The sequence below is a fragment of the Camarhynchus parvulus genome, chromosome 6 (assembly GCF_901933205.1).
Source record: "Camarhynchus parvulus chromosome 6, STF_HiC, whole genome shotgun sequence".
NCBI classification, from domain to species: domain Eukaryota; kingdom Metazoa; phylum Chordata; class Aves; order Passeriformes; family Thraupidae; genus Camarhynchus; species Camarhynchus parvulus.
The window spans coordinates 22,570,282-22,590,784 of record NC_044576.1 but is presented as its reverse complement, the minus strand read 5'-3'; the positions used below and the strand labels follow the sequence as shown (position 1 = coordinate 22,590,784).

Here is a 20,503-nt window from a genome sequence, read left to right as displayed (position 1 = left end):
GGTTACAGCATTCTGATACAGTAAATAATTAATTTTACAGTATTTATATCATCTTTGCACTGCTTGAAATAATCAATGTTCACAGTATTCTGTTCTCATTGGTGTATCTTGCTTTAAAGGCTTTGGGGTTAGGTTGTTTTTTTGTTTGTTTTTTAATCTGTTACTCATTTTACTCTGCTGGGAAGTTTGGTGTTGTTGTTGTTGTTCTGGTTTGATGTGGGTTTTTTTTTCTAATTAAAAGAAAACTGATGCCATCATGCAGCTTGGTTTTTGATGCATAGCTTCTTCTCTGTTCACAGATGATGTCTATTCATCCTGACCATTGTGTTTCCACCAAGATCTTAGACAGATTGATGGAGTTATCACTAAAAAACTGTAAGCATTTGAAGGATGGAAAACTGACCATCTGAGTGAAAGCACTTCTCCTCTCATCAGCTTAGAAAAGTGCTAGTGAGGAAGTAAAAGGCACTAATTCTGTTGGATGATTTTGGCTTGAATTTAGGCTCTATTTATACTAATGTAATGCAGAAATGCTGGGGACTGACCTTCGCTGAGTGCAACCTGTATCACAGTATATGGTCCTGGCACATACCTCCAAAGTAGTGCATCCAGTACAGAGCCTTTTAAACTCATTCCTGGTGTTTCACAAATAGAATTAACCTGAAGAGAAGCTCAGTCTGCTCACAAGTTTACCCTCCTTTCCATCTTTTACTTTGGATGATGCAGACATTTGTAGCTTAAGGATTACAAGATGTTTTTCACATTCCCAGTATGTAGCACTTCATGATTTCCAGATAAATGACAAAAATGAAGTGAATCATACACCTGCACAGAAACACTTTGAAGGATCTGCTTCAGCCCACAGTGCTTCTAATGTCTTCTGTGTTTTGTCTTCTTCCTTTGTCTGTACTCAAATATTTCTCCACTACAAGTTCCTTTGTACGTTCCCCATGTCTTCATTCAGATCCATCAAAAGTGACATTCGTTTAAGACTACCAGTTGACATTGTTAAAGTATTGTGGTTCTCTTGCAGTATTTGCTCAGACCTGTCCAAATTGTATCCTGTATTTTAATTCTTGTTTGAAATCAGAGCTGGTATCAGGCAATGTAGCCTCCTTTATTTTATGCCTTGCTGTCATTAGGCTTGATTCTGAATGAACAGTTCAAGATAATGAGCATTCAAATAATTAAGGCTGGGAGTTCCTTGTTTACCACTTCTGTTCCAGAAACTTTGCCTGTTTTCAAATCTTACTTAGCTTCTCTTCTAGTCCCACTGTGATAACACCCTCTTACCTTTGCCTACACAGGCAGTAATTTATGTGTTCTCTTAGACAAAAATATTGCTTTGTTGCTTGTTCTGCTGTTTGTGATGAAAGAGAGCTATGACAGAAAATGGGTGGAACTCGAAAGCAATTGACCTTTATGTAGGCAAGATGTGTCCCTAGTGTAAAATACTGTATTAGACTTTTTTTCCTCCCTCCTTGTTCTGAAAATAAGCTTACTGTTTAATGTACTGACTCCTCTGAGATGAGAGCTGGTAGAATTGATGCAAACTGCTAAGCTTATTTGTTTCCCTTAAAAGGAACTAATGCTAAGAACTAAATTTAAACTAATCCATTCCATGTCTTTTATTTGTAGCTTCCATCAGTGATGAGCAGTTTAAACCATGGATTCCTTCAATAGCTGATATATCAACTGTTTTTGTCAATATGGGTGTTGGGTTCAGATCTCTCTTTCCGTTGCAACATCTTCAACCCCCCTTCAACGAACATGATATTTTGTAAGTGTTTTCCTTTTGATTTTTTTTGCCTAGATCCTGTGAAAACAAGTTTTTTTGCTCAGAATCTAGAATCAGAAGTTTCTTCTTTATTTCCTTTCCCATACTCTATACGTTCTTGGCTCAGCTCTTAGTGAGAATAAATAACTCTGGAATTCACACAATGCCTTCTAGGTAAGGATTCAGCAAACCAGAGCATTGTCCTTGTCCTGCATCTTCCTAGTGAGGGTTTGCAGGAATGCTGGCTAAATAGCTGGGCAAATAATAGGCTACAAGTGGAGTTAGATGTGTGTGTTGGATGCTCTGCAACTGAGGATTATTTTGATTTGAAGGCATTTTGATACATGCAGGATATTTTTTCCTTCAGTTTGATGTCAATAAACCTTTGTGGGCTTTTGAATTGTTCATTTTTTGCTCAGATTGTCTTTCTTCTATTAGAAGTCAGGCGCAAGAATCAGCGAGTCAACAACAGCCAACAGGAGATGAAGCCACTGCCAGTCCAGTGTTCCCCAATCTACTTGAAAACAATTTAATTAATGTGATTAAGGTGAGAAAACTCCAAGGTTTTTGTGGGTTGGGTTTCTTTTTTGTGTGTGTGTGTTTATTTTTGGGAGGGAGGATGGGGTTTGCAATCTAGTCCTGAGCTTGTGTTTGAGTAGATGCTCTCCTGAGACTTCAGCTTCACATTCAGCAGAATTTATTGCAGGCATTTTGCAAACTTCAGTTTCTTGTCTTCCATTGGTTTCACTCCCAACTGCAGAGTTTTTCTGCTTCCCTTATATAGCTGTGGCACTTTATAGAATATCTTGTCTCCCTCGCATAGAAGAAACTATCCACTGATTTCCCTTTTCAGTATTACTGAAGTATTTAGAAAATATTTTGGCCTTTCCTTCAATTAAAGAAGGATTATCTATGTAGTAAAGAAAGATCTTTACTGCTCCAGTAGTATCTGGGCAATATTGCCATTGCTCAAAAAAATGAGTCTCCAGCAGGTATTAAAATAAAAGGGTGGTGCTACTGGGAGAGAGGGACATGTTAGTAGACAAGCATTGCCAAAACAGTACATCATTTGAGGTACATTTTACTGCGAGTGTGGAAAACTTAAGTTCTCATCATGCTTCAAAATAAGCTAAAATAATTCCATATTTTAATGCTTTGTGTTTCTTTTAAAGTTTCTAGTTTTCTGTACATCAGTAATTCATGATGGATATACTGACCAAGAAATATGGCTGCTGCTTATATTGCTATTTAAAATAAGCTTGGAGAAACAGTTAAAACCTTTTCTGACAGATTTTCAGTGCCTTTTTTTCAAGCTTCTGATGAATATGAAAGACTGGGATACAAAGGTAACTTCATAAATTTATTGTATTAGATTTGTGAAACTGCAATTTCTGTTTTGAAATTTTCTTATTTTTTTCTTTTTTCACATACCAGAAAAGTACTGGCTGAAGATGTAATACAGAATTTTCAATAATAGTACAAATAATAATATGAAAAATTCAAAGCTTTGTGTTTGTGTGAGATTTAGGAAGTGGGGGGGTATACTGAGAGGGTTTTGGTGCATGACATTGAGTTGCCTGTCCTCTTCTACAAGTTTGTTTATCTTAAGATTGTGTGCTAAAATAGCTGTATGTTTAAAATGGCAGTCTGAAAGAATGAAGAAATTATTGCACTATGCTGGTAAGCTGTTATTAAAAACATTCTGATCTCAACTACCCTACTTTAAATTGTATTTAGCAGACTCACCTCCTGGTGCAGCACAGACATTTTTTATGTACATCATCTCTTGTTAGATCAGTTCCTTTTATCAGTTATGCCACCTGTGTTTCTGGGGAGTAGGTGTGTGCTCCTTTGCAAATAAAGCAAACAGCCCTTCTTCAGTTTCAGGATGTTTTGTTGTTCTTTTGAAGATGCCTGAGCTGTGCCTGTCAGTGAGTGAGCTCTCCAGCAATCCCCACAACCTCCTGTGGCTTGTTCAGCTGGTGCCCAGCTGCATTGCGCGCGGACGGTAATGACGCTGGCATGTCAGAAATGCATAGATCATTAACACTTATAAAACAAAAGGGATTTGTTTTCTCATATGTTACAGATGTATGTGCAGCCCTTGGTGTGCATGTATAGCTTCCTGATCACCTCTGCTGTGAAAAAGGGTTGTTAAATCCTTTATGTAGTTTCTGGGCTGTGGGTTCTTGGTACACTGTAGCAAAGGAAGGCTTAGCTTCAGGTTCTGACATCCATCACTCTAATTCTTGTTTGAGTGACTGAAATTTAAATTTTCTTTGGGCGATTCATGTCTGCTTCTAAGCATTATTCTGAGTTCTGTATCTTTGAAATTAGTGAACTATAATGTGAGTGAGCAGAATTATTTAGGTCATTACCTTCAGGCTTGGAGACAAGTATCTAGCATTGTTTACTTGTGCAGAAGCTGAGCTGCAATGAGATTAAGGATACTTCTGTTTTACTAGCTGACTTACTGGTTTATATAGCAACTATATTCAGAAAATCCAGTTTAATAGTTGCAAGCAAGTTTATGTCTAAGGAAGACAGGCATAGCCTCACATACTTCGTAGAAACTGTGGGTTTAAAAAATTCTAAGGGAAATAATTTTTTATTGTTTTTCAGGGAAGTAAAAAGGCGCCTTAGCCTAGTGATAATTGCAAAATTTCTTCATAAGAAGCATGTAGAAATACCTGATGACAATGACAAGCAGGTACTGCATACATGTATTGTCTTTGTAGAATTTGAAAGTTCAGAAAACATTAATATTGTATGCTTGTGTTTTATGTTTTAATATTGTAAGCCTGTTTTCAAGAACTTTGCCAAATGACCAATTAATAATTTTCTGTTTAGATTAGTGTTAAAAGTGCATTTGCACATGGGTGTAATCTGCATGTTCTGCAGCTTGTGCTTGTTTATATGCCTAGACATTAGTTTAGACATTAGAAAGAAGTCTACACTTCTTTAAGTCTTCCTTTTGTAATCATGTGGAGACACTATTTTCATAGATTTGATCTTTTATTGAGAAAGTGTACAAACACTGAAGTCTGTGAATAGTCAAAAATTACTCAAAGCATGAAAACTTCTTTTTTAATTAAAAATCCCTTTTCTGTTCCTGTTCCAATGGATAAGTAATATTGTAGGGGCACTCAGTTTCCAATTTTCTGTTGTTAGTAAATCAGTCCAATTTGTTAATGCTTGTATCTGTAGATGTTTCTTCTGCGTCAATTTCTGGTGCGTATGAAACCTTCTTATCTACTGAAGAAGATGAGAGAGATGAGAAAAGGGCAGAAGGAGCATAAAGATGATGAAGTTCATGCAGAGCTAGAGCATGAGGTACATAGCCAAGTGCTTTTTTGCTTTTGTTTTTTATGCATATTTTTAATAAAATTTATATATATTATATATTACAATACTATTTGGGGAATATTTCTTTTACTTTTTAACAGTTCTCTATGTGGAACTGTAAATACACTGTTTTGTTACTGTTCATCTTTAAAATATTACTAATTTTGGTTATAGTCGTGGGGGAAGGAAAGGAGTATGTGGTGGAGGAACCTGTATTGGGTTATTTTGCAAACAGGGAAATGGCCGGATTTTCTGAAGTCACAGGGAAGTCTTGAGTCTCTACTTCTGTAATCAGAAGACAATCTTCCCTCCCTTCTGATGTAATCAGTGAAAACTATTCAGTGCTGAGCCAAAACTTTAACTTCAGGTTTCAGAAAAAAATTTGTGAATATTTTATTAATATCTTCTCTCAAACAAGTGTTAAAAGATTTAGTATTTCCATCCATCCAAAAATTGAATATTGGTTTGGTTATTTAAGTGGTTGTCATGGAATCTCTCAGCAAGTGTTTTGATCTGGGGGTAGATGAAGGGAAAATAAAGCCAACTGCTGAATTTAATTTTCATTTAGTAAAACCACATTTTAATGGATTACTTAGGTTATTTAAACCAGTGTAATACTGGTTTTAAATGTTTCTAATAGGTGAATATACTATTTCAAATTAGTTTTTTAGGCAGATATGTTGATGTACTTGTCCATTGGCCTGGCTGTTGGAGGATTCATTCCAGAAAGCAGAGATGGTTCCATGTCTAGATGTGAAGAGTTAAAATAATACTGCTTTCACTGCTAAAGCTCTTCTGATTTCTCTCCAGGTATACTATCTAATTTATGTCCTCCTGCATCTAGTCAGTGAAGCCAGTTTCCTTGATGTTGTAAATTCTAGTCAAAGGGTAAGTAACTTTAGTGGCTAGACCTTTAGATTTTAAAATGTTGTTTATCATGCACATTTAGTGTGTTTTGGTAAGAGCTATCATGTGATGGAAGATCACCAGTGCATAACAGCACTGGGGGAGGCTTTTGTTCTGGGCAAAGTAAACGCAGAACTTCTGTGTGTTTACTGCAGAGAAAACTCTTCTGTGTTTCTGTGAATGGAGCTACCTCCAGACATAGGGCTGTGAAAGAGCAGGCATTTGTTGTGTTAATCTTTCTCAGAAGGTATCTGGAGGTAAACTTAACACAGAAATTCTAAGTCAAATGATTCTATCAGCTTTGGAAGTTGGTTTGAAATTTTTCAGTCTAGGAGAAAATCACTTCAAAGATATCCAGTAAAATATTTTCAAGCACATTTCAGTTTCCTGTGCTGGAGTGCAGCAAGTGAAAACAGGACTGTAGCTCCTCTCTGTAGTGGTAGTTCCTTTTTGCCATGTGATGTGAACATCTTCTAAGTAATTCTGTCTGCTTAGCCTTTCAGTATTTCTATTCAGATTTCTGTGATCATTTGCTGGGAGTTGCTTGCTGCAAGGTGTCTGTGTAAACCTTCTGCCCTGTAGAATCACTCTTGGCTTTTAAGAAATCTGTCACAGGAACTGTTTGAGAGACATAAACCAGTAATGTTTGGCTACATTTGGAGGCTTAGGTGTCTCAGTATTACTTAGATTTGTGGAGAACTTGATATTTTCAATTTTTTTTAATGTCTCAATTTCTTAAGGAAGAAAAACTTTATAATTCACTGACCTATTAGCCATCAAGTGGCAAGAGAGGTATGGCTGAATATTGTGCAGGCTGAACTTGTGCAAAATCAATCTTAACTATTTCATTTCTGCCCCTCTTCCAGTTAGAGAGGATAAATTGTGGTGGCCTTGAGACACCAGCAAATGTTTATAAATAGAATTTCAGCATGTCTCACCTGTTCTGCAGGGTGGAGCCTCTTGACAGCTGTTCAGTGAGAGATTGAAAACAGGAATTTTATGAAGAAATTAAAAGAATGTGAAAGACCTTGGGAGTCATTATCAAGAGATCCTGAAGTGCAAAACTGCTTTATTAAAGTAATCAGAAATTTAGAGAAAATAAAAGATCAGCGCATAAAACCTTGGATATATTTTACCTGCTCAGCCAATTCCTACAAAAGAAATTACCTGAGTCATCATTACTGAAAAGGTTATTTTCAGCTATTGTAACTTCAGAATTTTTTTGCTTATAAAAGATGTGAATGGCACTGCACTGTGTTTGCTATTTTGAGGGCAGAAGGGATTTGCAAATTAGTTAGCAGGAACTTTAGAATATGTGTTGTATAGCTCTGCTATACTTTGAAGCTGCTTTTAAAAACTCTTAGACCTGCTTGACCAGGAGCATGCCAGCAACAGATAGAGGATCTTGCAATGTGATCTTGTTTTCTTTCTTTTCCCTTTCTTAACTGTGTATTTCTGAGAAAAAATCAAACTGAAGCATGTAATTTTTGAATTGATATAATATTTAAATAAAGCCTGTAGTTTTGACATGGAGGATTAATAGCTGTACACTTTTGTCTTTATTTAGCAACACTTACTGAAGCTTTGTCGTGCCTTAGTTAAGCACGTGAAAGGTGATATTAGGGAAGATGCAAGAATGTTTTATCGGTCTAAGGTAAGATGCAGAACTTAATTTTGTGTTTTGTTTTGGTTTTAGGGTGGTTTTTTGTGTTTGTGATGCATGTTGTTCCCTCATCTCAGCCCTAGATATTCTAGGAGTTCCTCATGGGCCTGAGGTTTTTTTCCTCTTTTTTTCTATCTGCATCATGTCTTTGCGTGGGAATAGATACATGCCCGTCTTAATTCACTGAAAATACTCCTAATGCTAACAATGGGACTCTTAGCAGCTCTGAAATGTGACTGATCATCCCTTTAGCCAGGCATCTCCACATTTAGGCCCACAGAGTTGCTCTGTTTCTCTTTGTGGCAGTCACTGGTAGCTGCCTCCAGTTGTAAGAGCAGAGCCTACCTGCAGGGCAGGTACAGAGGACTGAGAAAGTTGCCTGTCTTGCACGCGTCTCCATTTAATTTTTCAAATAAATGAATTGATTAAAAATGCTTTGGATTTAAGCCAGCTGTATGTGATGTAGCATCAAGCTTGGACAGCTGCCTTTTGTTTGCTTTGTCTGTGAGCCTTACATCTGATAGTCCTAATTTTGTGACCTTCAGGCTTTGCATGCTACAAACCAAGTCAGCTCAGTGAAAAAGTCACCAGCCCCAGCTTTGAAAAGCCTTGGCTTCTTCAGCTTTAAATCAGACATTTGCAGTTGTGTGCTTCCTTACCTCTCAAAAACATTCTTCTTTTCTTACTCAGATTAGTGGAGCATGGATCCTTTTAACAAGTTCATGGCTCTTGCCTTCAAGTGTTGTGTGGCTGGTTGCTTTCACTTCTGTTTCTATTTGTCTTTGCACTGAGAGGGAAAATCTTACTCTGGTTTCTCCATTGCTTCGTTTGTGTAATACTGCGGTAACTTCTAGAGGATGCCACTGTGCTGGGTTTTAACACAGCAGATGAAGCAAATCTCAGTGTGAATGGGTTGGATTAAACACCTGCTTGTGCTTGGTTATGAAAAAGCTCAGTTTATATACAAGGAATTTGTTTCAGAAGCAGCCAGTGCTGCATTGTTGTCTTTTGTGGCCACAGTTGCACCTGTTCTAGGTACAATCAGACTTGTGACAACCTCATTTCCCAGGGATGAGGTGGTGTTTGGAGGGCAGAGGTTTGCATGGTGATTCCAAACATTCAACCTGAGGAGTCATGTGCCTCTAATGTTTGTGGAGTGCATGACTTTCAATTCAGAGTAATGAGTTACAGGGATCTGGAGTTGAGATGATACTTCCTGACAATAAAATTGTTCCTTTCCAGTAGACCTTGTATGTTGGATTATCTGTTTATTTTTGAGTTTGGAGCTGTGAGGGGGAACACAGGGTATGATTTTGTCATTTTTAACAAAAATGGCTAAATTAATCAGTGTGAATTTGCAGGTAAGCTGCTTGGCTGCTAGGATATTTGAGAAATGGCAGGATGTGATACAAACCACTCGGCTTACTCAGGTACTGTAATGAAACTTCTCTTCCCTAATTGCAGGGTGCATTTAACTATGTTTTTAGCACTTGCAAATGGCAATTCCTTTCAAGAGATTTTCTTTTTCTCTATAAATGGCTGTGCAATATTTTTTTTTCTCTTTGCCACTTGAAAATGGCAAATCCTTTCAAGAAAATTTTCTTTTTCTCCATGGCTGTGGAATACACTTAGGTGTATTAGAATGGATTTGAATTAAAATTCTTACTTTGCTGGCTTCAATAAAAGCAGGATCTCCTCTCCATTGTTAAAAGCTCTGTTTTAGTAAAGGTGTGTGTAATACACTGAAATCCCAGTCCTAAGTCGAGTCACAGGGCCTGTCTCTGATTACAGCTATTAGCAGATGCTTCCAAAAGGAAATTGGGGCAGGAATGCAGTGAGGCACATCCTGCTGTGGTCTGGCACCGTGTGGCTTTGAGACTTCTTGAGTCCAGGGCTTTATTCACATATGTTAAGGGGTCTCAACTCCTCCCCTTTTGAATGTGTCAAATTTCATGGCATGATTAGGCAAAGCCTCTCATGTTTGTAAAAGTATGCAGTAGTAAATAATGCCCTGATAAGTCTCAGAAATATTTGCCTTTGTGACACCTAGCTGGCCTTGGTAGAATAGGTGGATAATTTCTGATATACAAAGTTCAGAGCTCCTTCTTCCAGCCTTGGCTTGTAAGGTTTCAGTTGTAATGTGATCAGACCACCTGTGTGAGTCCTGTCTTGGAACATAAAGCAATCTCTCTTGGAAAAGCTTAGCTTTCCAGTAATGCAGAGCATCATTTACATAAAATTTAAATTATACATTATGCCTAGTGTTGATTCCAGTTAAAAACTGTGTAATTAACCATTAGTAAAGACTATTAATTCCTCCCAACAATGTGCAAAAAAAAAGTTCCGTGCAGTGTGTGTGATATTTTATGTTCTGAGCACTCCAGAGCAAGGAGTGACACATGTAACACCTGGCAACAGAATTTGCTTAGAAATTAATGAAAGTTGGTAACGAGGTGGCTCGTTCAGTATTGTTTTTTGGAGGTATTTGAGGTTGATTCATATATGGGAAACTGGCAAGTGTTTCAGAATAGAATTCCAGGGACTTTTTCCAGCACATTGTGGTGCTCCCAAGTTAAGCACTTGCCTACTCTACTAATTTCTTCTGACACTGAATTTCTGACTTGTATACTAATTTGTTTTTATTCTCTAGGGAAAACTGCATGACTTCTGGGAGCCAGATTCATGAAATCTTGCCTAGTTAAGGGAAAATAGCAGAAACTGAAATCAAGGAGGATGTAAAATGAATGGAGCTTCACCTTGTTTGGAACAGAAGAAATCAATCACTTGAGTTAGAACTTGAGCTTGATTCAGACAAGCTCTAGACACATGAGAATCTGATTTGACTAACACTGCTTTTTTACTACAAGTGCTCTACTTCTGAAAAATTGAAGTGGATCAACTGAAAAAAACCCAGCTGTTCCTATAGCCTTATCAGAACTGGCTAGAAATATTTTACTATATTGAAAGCTGAGGGAAGTTTTCTTGTTTCCCTTGTTAATCACAAGACCTATTTGATAACAGTAAGTATTTATTTTCTTGCCAGCACATACCTGCACGCATTGTTTAGGTTGGCTGGGAAAGAACTACCCTGTGACATGAAATGTGAGTTCAGGAGGAGTGTTAGACGTCCCCTGTTGTGAGCAGGTGAGGAAGTGGTTCAGATGTGGGCTGAATCATGGTAATCTGCAAAGCAGAATTCGTATCAACATCCAGTGTCTCTTAAAAATACAAAATACAGCAGTTGCACCTTCTTTAAATGGAGAATAAAGTATCATCTCAGTGGAGATTACAGAACAGCATTTGGCTCACCTTTGTAAGACTGTGAAAGCCATATGATGACTGAATTCCTTGGTGTGAAGTCCTGCTGCACAGACAATATGTGCTGAAAGATCCAGGAGCTGTTTGTGAAATAATCAGAGGAAGATGTGATCTCCTTTTGTGCTCTCTATACAAATGCTATCACTTAAATCTTACACTGTGATTTGTCTGTAGAATGGATGTAATAGGAAGAAAAAGTTCAGTTATTGGATAGAAACACCAATGGGGATTCTCATAATAAGATTTTTAATAACATCAATATGTGTATTTTAGAATACTGTTTTAATTCTTGTAGATTACTCTGTCTTGTATGGAATTCTGTATGATAATGTAAAATAAGGCTTAAAAAACCTGCCAACTACAAAACCTTCAAATTTAATTATGTGTATTACATATAAAAGAACTGCTATAGAATGGACACATCTTAGAGGAAATCCATTAGATTTGCAAATTCGTACTAAATGTTATTTTTTTTCAAGTGTTACACTGCTATGTCAATGTCATCTTTTGCTCTTTGATAGCTCATCTGCCTTCCCTCTCATAACAGTTGCTTACTTTGTTGAATATATTGTATGTAATTTTATTAATGTTTTTATTTTTTTCACTAATATTGTATAAAGATAAAAAAATGTGGAATGTTTACTGTATTTAATGTGTATATATTCTCTTACTGTGTAAAGTTGACATTGCTGGCCTGTATATTTTGAAGACGAAAAAGGGGAGGAGTTTAGATGAACAGCTTTTGTACTGCAGTTCAAAGCATGTTGAAACTGCTGAGGGTTTTTCCACACAAAATAGCCACTTTGATATTTACTTTCATTTAACAGAACAATGAAAAAATAAAACCAGACACTCCTTTCTAGTTAAATGTCCCTGGAGAAAATGGGCTCTGTTTCACAAAAGACAAATGGTCACAGGTCCTATTTTATTCTTATGGCACATATTACAATTCTTGGTTTCACAGCTGATTAGCTCACTATAGATGGAGACAGTCTTGAAATCATTCTCAGCTCAGCCAGGACTGTGTTTTCATGCTTAATGCCTGTTCCAGCACTCCTGCTTGGTCTGGATTTCTCTTCCATCTGTTCTGTAGCTGAGGAGTAATTCCTCAAGAGCTGAAGTCTAGGTGTGGGTTAAATTGGTGCTCATCAGAATCCTTACAGAGATGATTCCCAAGCATCACTACAGGGTCTTTACGAGAGAGTCCTGGCAGTGAAATAGCAAACCTGCTGCCCTTGTGTTTTGCCAACTCATTTGCTGTCCCTCAGCCAGGACTTACATGCATTGGAAAAGGCTGTTTCCTTTTCCTGCAAAAGGTTGTTGCACACTAAAGGTCTTAACTGCTTTGGATGTCTTCAGAGAAGCATTTTGCACTTGAGGTCTATCTTTTGATACTGTGTTGGCTATATTAAGAGCCCAATTATCACATTTCATGTGGAAGTAGGTGCACTTTATTGCAGTAATAACAGAAAAAAATTAAAGTCTGGTTGTAAAATATATGGTTGTAGCTCCTTGCCTTTTTTTTTCTTGAATTTTTTGACAAGCTTCTCTATGGCTTAAAATAACCCAAACACTTCTGGTTTTAAAGTTGAAGAAACCTGGCAGTGAAACTATTTGTGCATCTCATATTCTCACTGTTCCTATTATGGAACTTGGTAATGGATGGGGATTTCAGAAGTGATTAATGATATGCAGGTAGGTCTGGCTGAAGGTCAGTAGGACATTTTATTGATGCAGCAGCTGCAGGAACTCTCTGAAGTCCCCAAGATAATGATTTAGTTGAGAATGTCTTTGGGAAAAGCAGGTGACTGGAATATTTGAAGTGTGTTGTTGTTATTGGTGGAGGATCTGGTTAGATTGCTGCAAAGGCATTTTAGAGGTAGGATTTCAGTGTGGAAAAAGACTTAATACTGGGGGTTGATTCACATATGGGAAACTGGCAAGTGTTTCAGAATAAAATTGCTGTGCTGGCTTTCTGAGCACAGAAAGCCAGGCCTGGGTCCATGAGAGGTGTCTGTGCTCAGCACTGTCCAGCACCAGTCCTGGGGGCCAACATTTGGGCACAGGGGCTGCAACAGATTCTGCTGCTGTGGAGATTCAGGCAAGTACTCCCAGGTAGCTGGGTTCCTCTGCTCATCGTGTCACTAGCAGGAATACTGGAGCTCCAGTACTAATGCTGGTCTTCTGTTTGTTTTCATTCCCAGGGGAGCTGTATATGTAGCACAGTATCCCTGGCTTGGGATTTCTGTTTTGGTATTTTGTTGGTTCATCTTCCACTGGTTTGTGGTGGTTGTGACTTTTTGTTTTACTGAGAAGGGCAAATCAGAAAGGTTTCTGCTGGAGATGACCCTCCTTATTTTTCTGGGGTCCTATTCCTTGGGTTTGTGAGCTTTTGGAAAGCTACTCCTTGCCCAAAGTTCCCCAGTGGGAAACACCACGCTCTGCCCGAGGGGCAGCTGTTTCCACTGGCATATTAGTGCTTCTTTCTGCATTCAGAAAGAGAGAAGAGGCTCTTGGGACTGGCTCACTTTGAGCAGGAAAGAGGTTTGATGAGCTTGTAGGAGCCTAAGCAGCTGCTGAGGAGCTCCAAAGGAGCTGCCCAGAGAGGTCAGATAGTCATTAGTGGATTTAGCTTATTCCTTGTGGTTTAACTTATCAAAATTCCTTTAATTGCCCTTTTCCCCGTATTCCCCCCAGGCTGTGAAATACCTTCATGTTTTGCCTTGTGGATATTTTGCCAGCTTTACTGGCAGGGCCCCTTCTTATCACATGTTGAAAAGGGCTTTCAGTGCTGGGGAATGGCGTGGGCTGCTGGTGGGAAGGATCCTAGGAAAAGTGAATTCCTTGAAGGGCTTCTCTTTGCAGAGAGGCTTTTAGTTTTGCCTGGCTGATGCTTTTTTCAGGCAGCGCCTCCTCGCCTTTGCAGTCAGGAATTTGAAAGGGAGTATTTTATCTGGTAGCAAAAGCAAGGCTGGGTGGTGAGCGAAGAGAAACATTTGCATCTTCCATCTTGATATTTTGATCTGTTTGGAGAAAGTCAATCCTATGCTTTAAGGCTGTTTTTAAGTGGCGTTTGGATATGTTGTACTTTTTTGAATGCCTCCCTTTCTGTGCGTGGTGAGATGCTGCTAATGTTTCACCTCCTTCAGCTTCCCTGCCACCTCCCAGTTCCCTGTAGGGAGGTCACAGGGGAGGGGATGGAAACTCCACTGGAACTGTTCCCTTCATTGTCATCAAAGCGCCTTTGCCATCAGCCTGGGGGGAAACCCAAAACTTTTCAAGGCAGGTTTGGCCCGCATGGTGTGTGGGGGTGGATAAAGGGGCCATTTTCACACACCCATGTCCCAGTGCTTCTCTTTGGGTTTGCATTTGCGGCTGAAGCTGCCTGAAGCTGGGTGAGTGATGCTCCTTCCCTCTCGCAGAGAGGAGCAGAAAGGGTAAATGGATTTGTGCAGCTTTTGTGCTGCGGGGGGAGTCCTTCACCGGAGCAGTGAGCACTCTGGGCTGGGGTGGGCACGCAGGCTCCGGGGCTTTGCCTCTGGGTTTCAGGCTCTCACCTCCCGAGGCTTGCTGGAACTCCTGGCTCTCGGAGCAGATGCAGGAGCAGAGGGTCCCCTTCCTCTTCGGACTGACCGCCAGGCTGCAGCTGAAATAAAAACAATAGCTTCAAGCTGCCAGGGGCAGTGGTGAGGAGAGGGGGCAAGGCATTCAGTTTCATGCTTTACTCACACTGCAGGCTTTTATAAAGGCCGTGTAAATGATGCAGAGCAGCCGTGGGCTCTGCAGACAGCATCGCTCCGGCTCTCAGACACATTGATCTGCATGCTGGAAACTGAATGTGTCCCTTTGCCCTGACTAGGCTGTGGGGAGAGGCCTGCCAGGTGAGGATGCTGAGCTGCTGCACTGCATATCAGCTCTCCCTCACCTTTGTGAAGCGCTGCCTGCCTCCCCTGTGTACTAACCCATTTTTTCCCCCCCCCCAATATTTTGTGCTCCAGCATTGTTATGGCAAGGCTTGCACAACGCAACGTGTTTTTCCCTCCAGTTGATTTTTCTGATTAGCCCATTTTTCCTCTTGCCCTCATTCTGTTTTTCCCGCAGTATGTGAACGCCGTTCGCTGAGAAACTGTGTCAGCCTTCCTCTAATTAAGAGTCTGGCAGGAGGCAGCGCAACAGTAATTTTGGAGATGACGCTTCCAGTTTGGAGCTGACAGGGAGCTGAGGTGCTGCAGCAGGCGCTGGTGCTGGGGATGCAGGAATGTTCTCCGGCTGAGCGGGACAGGGGGACCCACAAGGAGCCTGCTGCAGGAGCAGTGAGTACCCCGGGTGCTTGGGTGTTTGAACTGTGTCCTCTTGAAAAGCAGCTGCAGGAATGGTTAAATCCATGGTTATGTCACAGGTTTAGCCCTTTGTGAGGGTGTCTCTGTGCGTGTGTAAAGGACAGGAATAAATTGCAGTGGCCCTAAGTCAGCTGCATCTCTCTGAAATAGTTGTAATGTTGGAAAGTAAGATGGAGAGCTCAACAATCTAATGGCCTGAAAAAGGGCAAATAAGGAGAAGCCATTCAATGGCGCTCTGTCATACGGCTTCAGACTCCATAGTTCTTTTTTTAGCAGGAAAGCTCAAAGCAAACAAAAGGAGAGAGGAGCTGGGGATCTGCTTGCCTCAGGATGTTGTGGATGCTAAAAGCTTAGAGGTTCAAAGAGCATTTTATGGCAGAAAAATGCAGCAGGGGTCTGTGAAATGAAAGCCATTCTTCCTGGCTGAGAAAGCTTCAGGCTGCCAATCCCTGGAGGGTGGAGCATGTGCTGGGGAGATATCCCAGATGTCTGTCCCATTCCTTCACCCCCTGCAAGGTGCTAGGATTTGGTCCAGTGTGCTGTTAATGCCTGTATGCTTTATGTGAACAGCTGAGGGATTTCATGCCATCTCTCAGTTTCCAGGCAGTCCATCGTGTCCACCATTCTGTCCCTCCATCCACTCCTGAGACAGAAGTTGCTGTTGAAGGTGGTGCCAGCCCTTGCTCTGAAGGAGCCTAGTGGGGTGTATGGGGTCAAATGTTTCATTTAGCTGAAGAAGACTCAGTGACATTTTTTGATCTTCCTAATGACCCTGTGAGTGAGACTAGGAAAACGAGTTGTGTGGTTCAGGAACTCCAGCAGAACACAGCCAGCCACATGCCAGAGTTGACCTCCTTCCTCTCCCCTCCCACCCCATCCACAGATGTCTGCAGCTAGGGAGAAGTACAAATAAGAGCAGATGAGATTAAAAAAAAAAAAAATCCTTTCTATGTGGTACCTCTAGAGCACAATTCAGCATTTTCCCTCTCTACTTGCTGTGTCAGATTTGCCTCTTGGGGGCAACCTCACCCCACTCCGGCTGAGACCAAAGGGAGCTCAAGTGCTTGGGGGCGATGACTCACTGCGCATCTCTTTCTGCCTTTGCGTTATCTGATCATTTTTAGTAATCGAGGTCATAATTTGCTGAAAGGATTTTAGGATTTAAGCCGTCGAGGCTGACTGTTGGTGGCTTTTCAGAAACGGTGTGATTGGCTCTTGAAGGTCCCTTTCCAGGCTTGGAGTCCTTAAAAGTTTTTTCCTGCTTTGGTGTCCTTCAGAGAGAAGAGGGTAGTATGGAAGGACATGTGTTTTGTGGTTCTGGTTTAATGGGTAAAGCATAAATCTCTGCGAGGAAGATTTACAGTGTTCTCCTGGCTCTTCTGCCTGGGTTGGCTTGGACTGTCACTAAGCCTATCAGATAGTGCTGAGGACACTCTGACTTGTCAGGGGGAGAGCAAAATTACTGCTCCAGCTCCATTTCAGCCCTGAGTCCCTGAGCAGGCGTCTCGTACAAACCTCGTCCACAAAAAACCATTTGCATTTATTTAAAGGGCGTTGAGGTATATGATGGAATAAAGGAAGTATTATTCATGCTTCGTGCTGTGGTTCCTAATGGTACTTTACACGCTGATATGACCTACAAAGCTTGTTGTTTTGTGCCTGCAGTGCTCTGATGTTCTTCCTACCCTGAGGGTCAGAAATGACAAGAATAAATGATTGTGACGAGCGTCTTGCAAATCCCTGCTCCCTCTCCTTGGAAGTGTCCTTGCCAGGGCACAGCTCAGTGACCTTGCTGGCACAGGCAGCGGAGGGGCAGCATCCTTGTCTGGCCCATGGGACTGAACAGAGTGATCTTCTTGTGAGATGTGAGGGCAAATCCATTTATCCATAGTTGTGTTTCACCTGCTCCCCAAAGCACAGGGATGCAGCTTGGGCTGGGCACGGGGCTTGGCCCAAGCTGAACACATGCAGGACCCCTCCTCTGGAAAATACCAGGGAGGAGGCTGGAGCAAGTGAGGTTAACCATGGACCCCAAAGCATAGGGACTACTCCAAAGGGGGGTGCAGGGCCCTGCAGCCTGTGTCTGCCCAGTGAGGGACTGAGTCAGCCTTGCTGGGGCAGCAGCTCCTGGCTCCAGCCAGCCTGGGCACTTGGACAGCAGCAACCACGCAGCTCATTAACCCAGCCCTCCAGCACTTGCTCTGCTGGCCTTGACACTGTCCTTCTTAATAGCTCCCCTTTTTTCCTTTTTTTTTTTTTCTTTTAATAAAGGTAAATTAGCTATAAGGATATGCAGGAACATGAATCAAAGGGATTCAGCTGACTCTTGAATGAACCGTTCGTACAGAGATGTGCTAAAGCACCAGGACGTGATGGATGCAGCCTGCTCAGAAAACACCTAAGGACAAAAACTGCTTGTAAGGCATCTCACTGCAGCCTCCAAAAATCTGATTATGTAGGGGGAGGAAAGAAAAATCAGGTTTTGGAATACATTAACTCAGTTGAACAGCACAGAGAGAAGGTACCAGCAAGAAGCAAATCAATTCCTGAAGGCTGCTGGGAAATCTCACTGAATTGAAGCTTCAGAGTAAGGCTGGCTACACTTAGAAGAGTTATGTTTCACCTGAAATATTTAACACTGGGCATTTGAAGTGCTCTGTGTGTCCAAAGAGCCCACCAAAAATATGCTTACGAGGAGATTTTAGAGGAACCCTGGGCTCATGCCATGCTCTTGATGGGTGAACCCAGATATTCGCATTGTTCAGTTTTGTTGGGTTTTTGTTGGTTTTTTTGATTTTTTTTTGTTCTGTTTTTTTTTTAAGAAAAGCATGGGAAGCATAAGTCCCTTGCCTCCATCACAGGGAAGCAAAAATTACCATGTAATGAATGCTGGTCTGCTTTTGGGACACGTGCTGACAGATCTGTTGTTAGGAGGGAGATGTTTCCATAGCAAAACCATCATCATAAATGGCACTGTAACGCAGCAGAGATGCTGTGGTGGCCCCGGGGACCATCTTCCTGGACCATTCTGAGCATCCTTCCAGGGAATATGGGAGAATGTTGGCAGGGGGGATCAGAGCAGCTCATGGTGATGCTCCCTACAGCACTGCCACAGCACCAGGGCTCTGCTGGCAAGGCTGTCAGCTCAGCGTTTTTCAGTCCTTTCCGACTTCAACAGAAAACTACAACAAAAGGCAAGCTTGAAATAGCTCATTTTATCTCCACAAACAACGTGTTTTGAGCATCATTGTCACTCAGCCTAAATTACTTTTAGATGTTTTTAATGACTGGGTAACGTTTTTCAGCTGTTCATTCTGCAGCACCCTGCTGAGGGACAGTCCATCTGTAAAGACCAAGGACTCCAATATTGTGGTTGCTCTTCCTGACATTCATTTAGCTTTATTATGTGATACGTGATTCCCTGTGGCAGAGATGTTTTCAGCTAAATTTACAGCTACAAGCTCTTTTCTTTGCATAAAGGGGATCTGTTTCCAAAGGGCTGGAAGGCTGGCTATGCATGTACCAGTGGAAGGTCAGGGATGTAGAGGAGAAAGTCTGGGAGATTGAAGGTGACCATCCAAATCCTGTCTGCACTGAGGGTGACATTACCCTTTGGGCTGCAGGGATTTTAGCCCACCATTTGTTACCTCTACCTTTCACTTTACTTGTAATGCAGAGCACGGAGAGCTGTGACTTTCAAAATGATCCCACCGGGGCCGTGGTTTGTGACATAAGCCATGCAGGTCTCTCCAGTCCCTCTTTCCCAGGCAGGCACAGCTTTTGCATTTGTTTCTAAAGGCAGCTTCTGAGCCACTTGCCTTCACCATCTCTGGCTTTGCAGTGCTTCTGGGAGACTGTATTTTTAAATCCTAGCTCATAAATTTTGGAAGCTCCTTTCCTTCCCCACCCCCTCGCCCCTATCAAAGTGTCAGAGCTGAAGAAAAACTGCGAGAGTGATGGATGTGCCCAGCTCTGCTTGCCAGTGCTCTGCTGTGTGTGGGGGGGTTATTTACTGCACTGCTGGGGTTGTTTCTTCTTTGGTGGCACAGACAGCAGTGTAGGGGTTCGGTGCCTGGGAAGGAGGGGTGGGATGCCCATGGATCATCCAAGCATTTGGCTGGAGGAGGCAGGGCTGGGACAGAGTTTGCTTGGGCATAGCGACACAGAGAGCAAAAAGGTGAAGCCATGGGGACATGGATCCTGTCTGGTGGCTTGGCCCAAAGGGTGGATGCTGGGGGCCATAACACCTTCCTGGCTCCAGCTCTGGGGGTGCAGGTTGGCTCATCCAAAAGGGCAGCTTTTAATAGCCACTGGTCTTATCCCATCCCTCGTGCAACCCCAGGTATTTGTGTTACTGCTCTAGGCAGTGTGTGGCAGGGACCTGATCTGCCATGCAGGGGAAACACAGGGGTCTGTGCCCCACTGCAGAAACAGAGAGAGACACCCCTGTGCTCCCTGGCCATGCTGGAGCCTGCCTGCTCTACTGGGAGCAGCTGGGATGACGGGCAGAGGGGTTGTCAACATCCAGCCCAGCAAATCACTTCTCCTGGAGCTATGCCTCTGTCTCTTCCCTCTCTGCAGCCACCTTTTTCCTGCTCCTGCCCCAGAGCTGGGACAAGACCCCACAATAAGCTTCAAAACTCCATTTTCTAATGGAACTCCCAGTGCCTGCTGGCGCTTCCCCCCCATGCTGCAGGAGCATCCCAAAACAGCTCTGCCTGGTTGAAAGGCAGGTCAGGACCCTGCCCTCCCGCAGTCTCACCAGCCCTTCCCTGAGGGCACGCTGCCGACAGATCCGGAGCCAGGGAGATGCTTTCCGCTGGCTTAGAGAGGTTTGCAGACAAGCAAACCAACCCAAACCTGCCAGCTCGCTGTGCGAGCGCCTGTCCTCCGTGAACTCCCGTGCGTCTCTTGCAGCCGGGCTTGTGGGAACCGATCGGAGGCTGCTGTGACTCAGCTGCTTCTCCCTTGAGAAAATCTGCCCTGGCACGGTGCTTGGCTCTGCGGCTGGGGCTGCCGGCACCTGGCAGCCCTCATCAACAAATGGCCTCGGGCAGAACATCCCAATTTCCACTGCCAAGCATTTATGGGAGGAGAAATGCAGCATGTGATCTTGCAGGAAGTGGAGGCAGCAACTCTGTGCTGTACTGAGCT

At 42.1% G+C, this 20,503-nt stretch overlaps 1 protein-coding gene across 5 annotated transcripts in view; it reads left to right on the top strand.

Annotated features, from left to right (window-relative positions):
- The window catches only part of SLF2 (SMC5-SMC6 complex localization factor 2), a 30,146-nt gene extending 17,644 nt beyond the window's left edge, over nucleotides 1-12,502 (top strand). Inside the window, exons 10-20 of one of the 5 annotated variants that reach the window (XR_004060850.1) lie at nucleotides 300-375; nucleotides 1,639-1,780; nucleotides 2,216-2,324; nucleotides 2,950-3,123; nucleotides 3,688-3,785; nucleotides 4,400-4,487; nucleotides 4,985-5,110; nucleotides 5,933-6,010; nucleotides 6,978-7,217; nucleotides 7,596-7,682; nucleotides 9,053-9,106. Coding sequence is in view for 3 of the 5 variants with exons in the window: in XM_030951542.1 (XP_030807402.1) it covers nucleotides 300-375; nucleotides 1,639-1,780; nucleotides 2,216-2,324; nucleotides 2,950-3,123; nucleotides 3,688-3,785; nucleotides 4,400-4,487; nucleotides 4,985-5,110; nucleotides 5,933-6,010; nucleotides 7,596-7,682; nucleotides 9,053-9,121; nucleotides 10,342-10,377 (1,083 nt within the window). In the remaining 2 variants the exon portion in view is untranslated. Of the gene's footprint in view, nucleotides 1-299; nucleotides 376-1,638; nucleotides 1,781-2,215; nucleotides 2,325-2,949; nucleotides 3,124-3,687; nucleotides 3,786-4,399; nucleotides 4,488-4,984; nucleotides 5,111-5,932; nucleotides 6,011-6,977; nucleotides 7,218-7,595; nucleotides 7,683-9,052; nucleotides 9,122-10,341 lie in introns of those variants that run through there. The other 4 variants (XM_030951544.1, XM_030951543.1, XM_030951542.1 and 1 more) reach the window with 4 other exon arrangements.
- The last annotated feature ends 8,001 nt before the right edge of the window (nucleotides 12,503-20,503 follow it).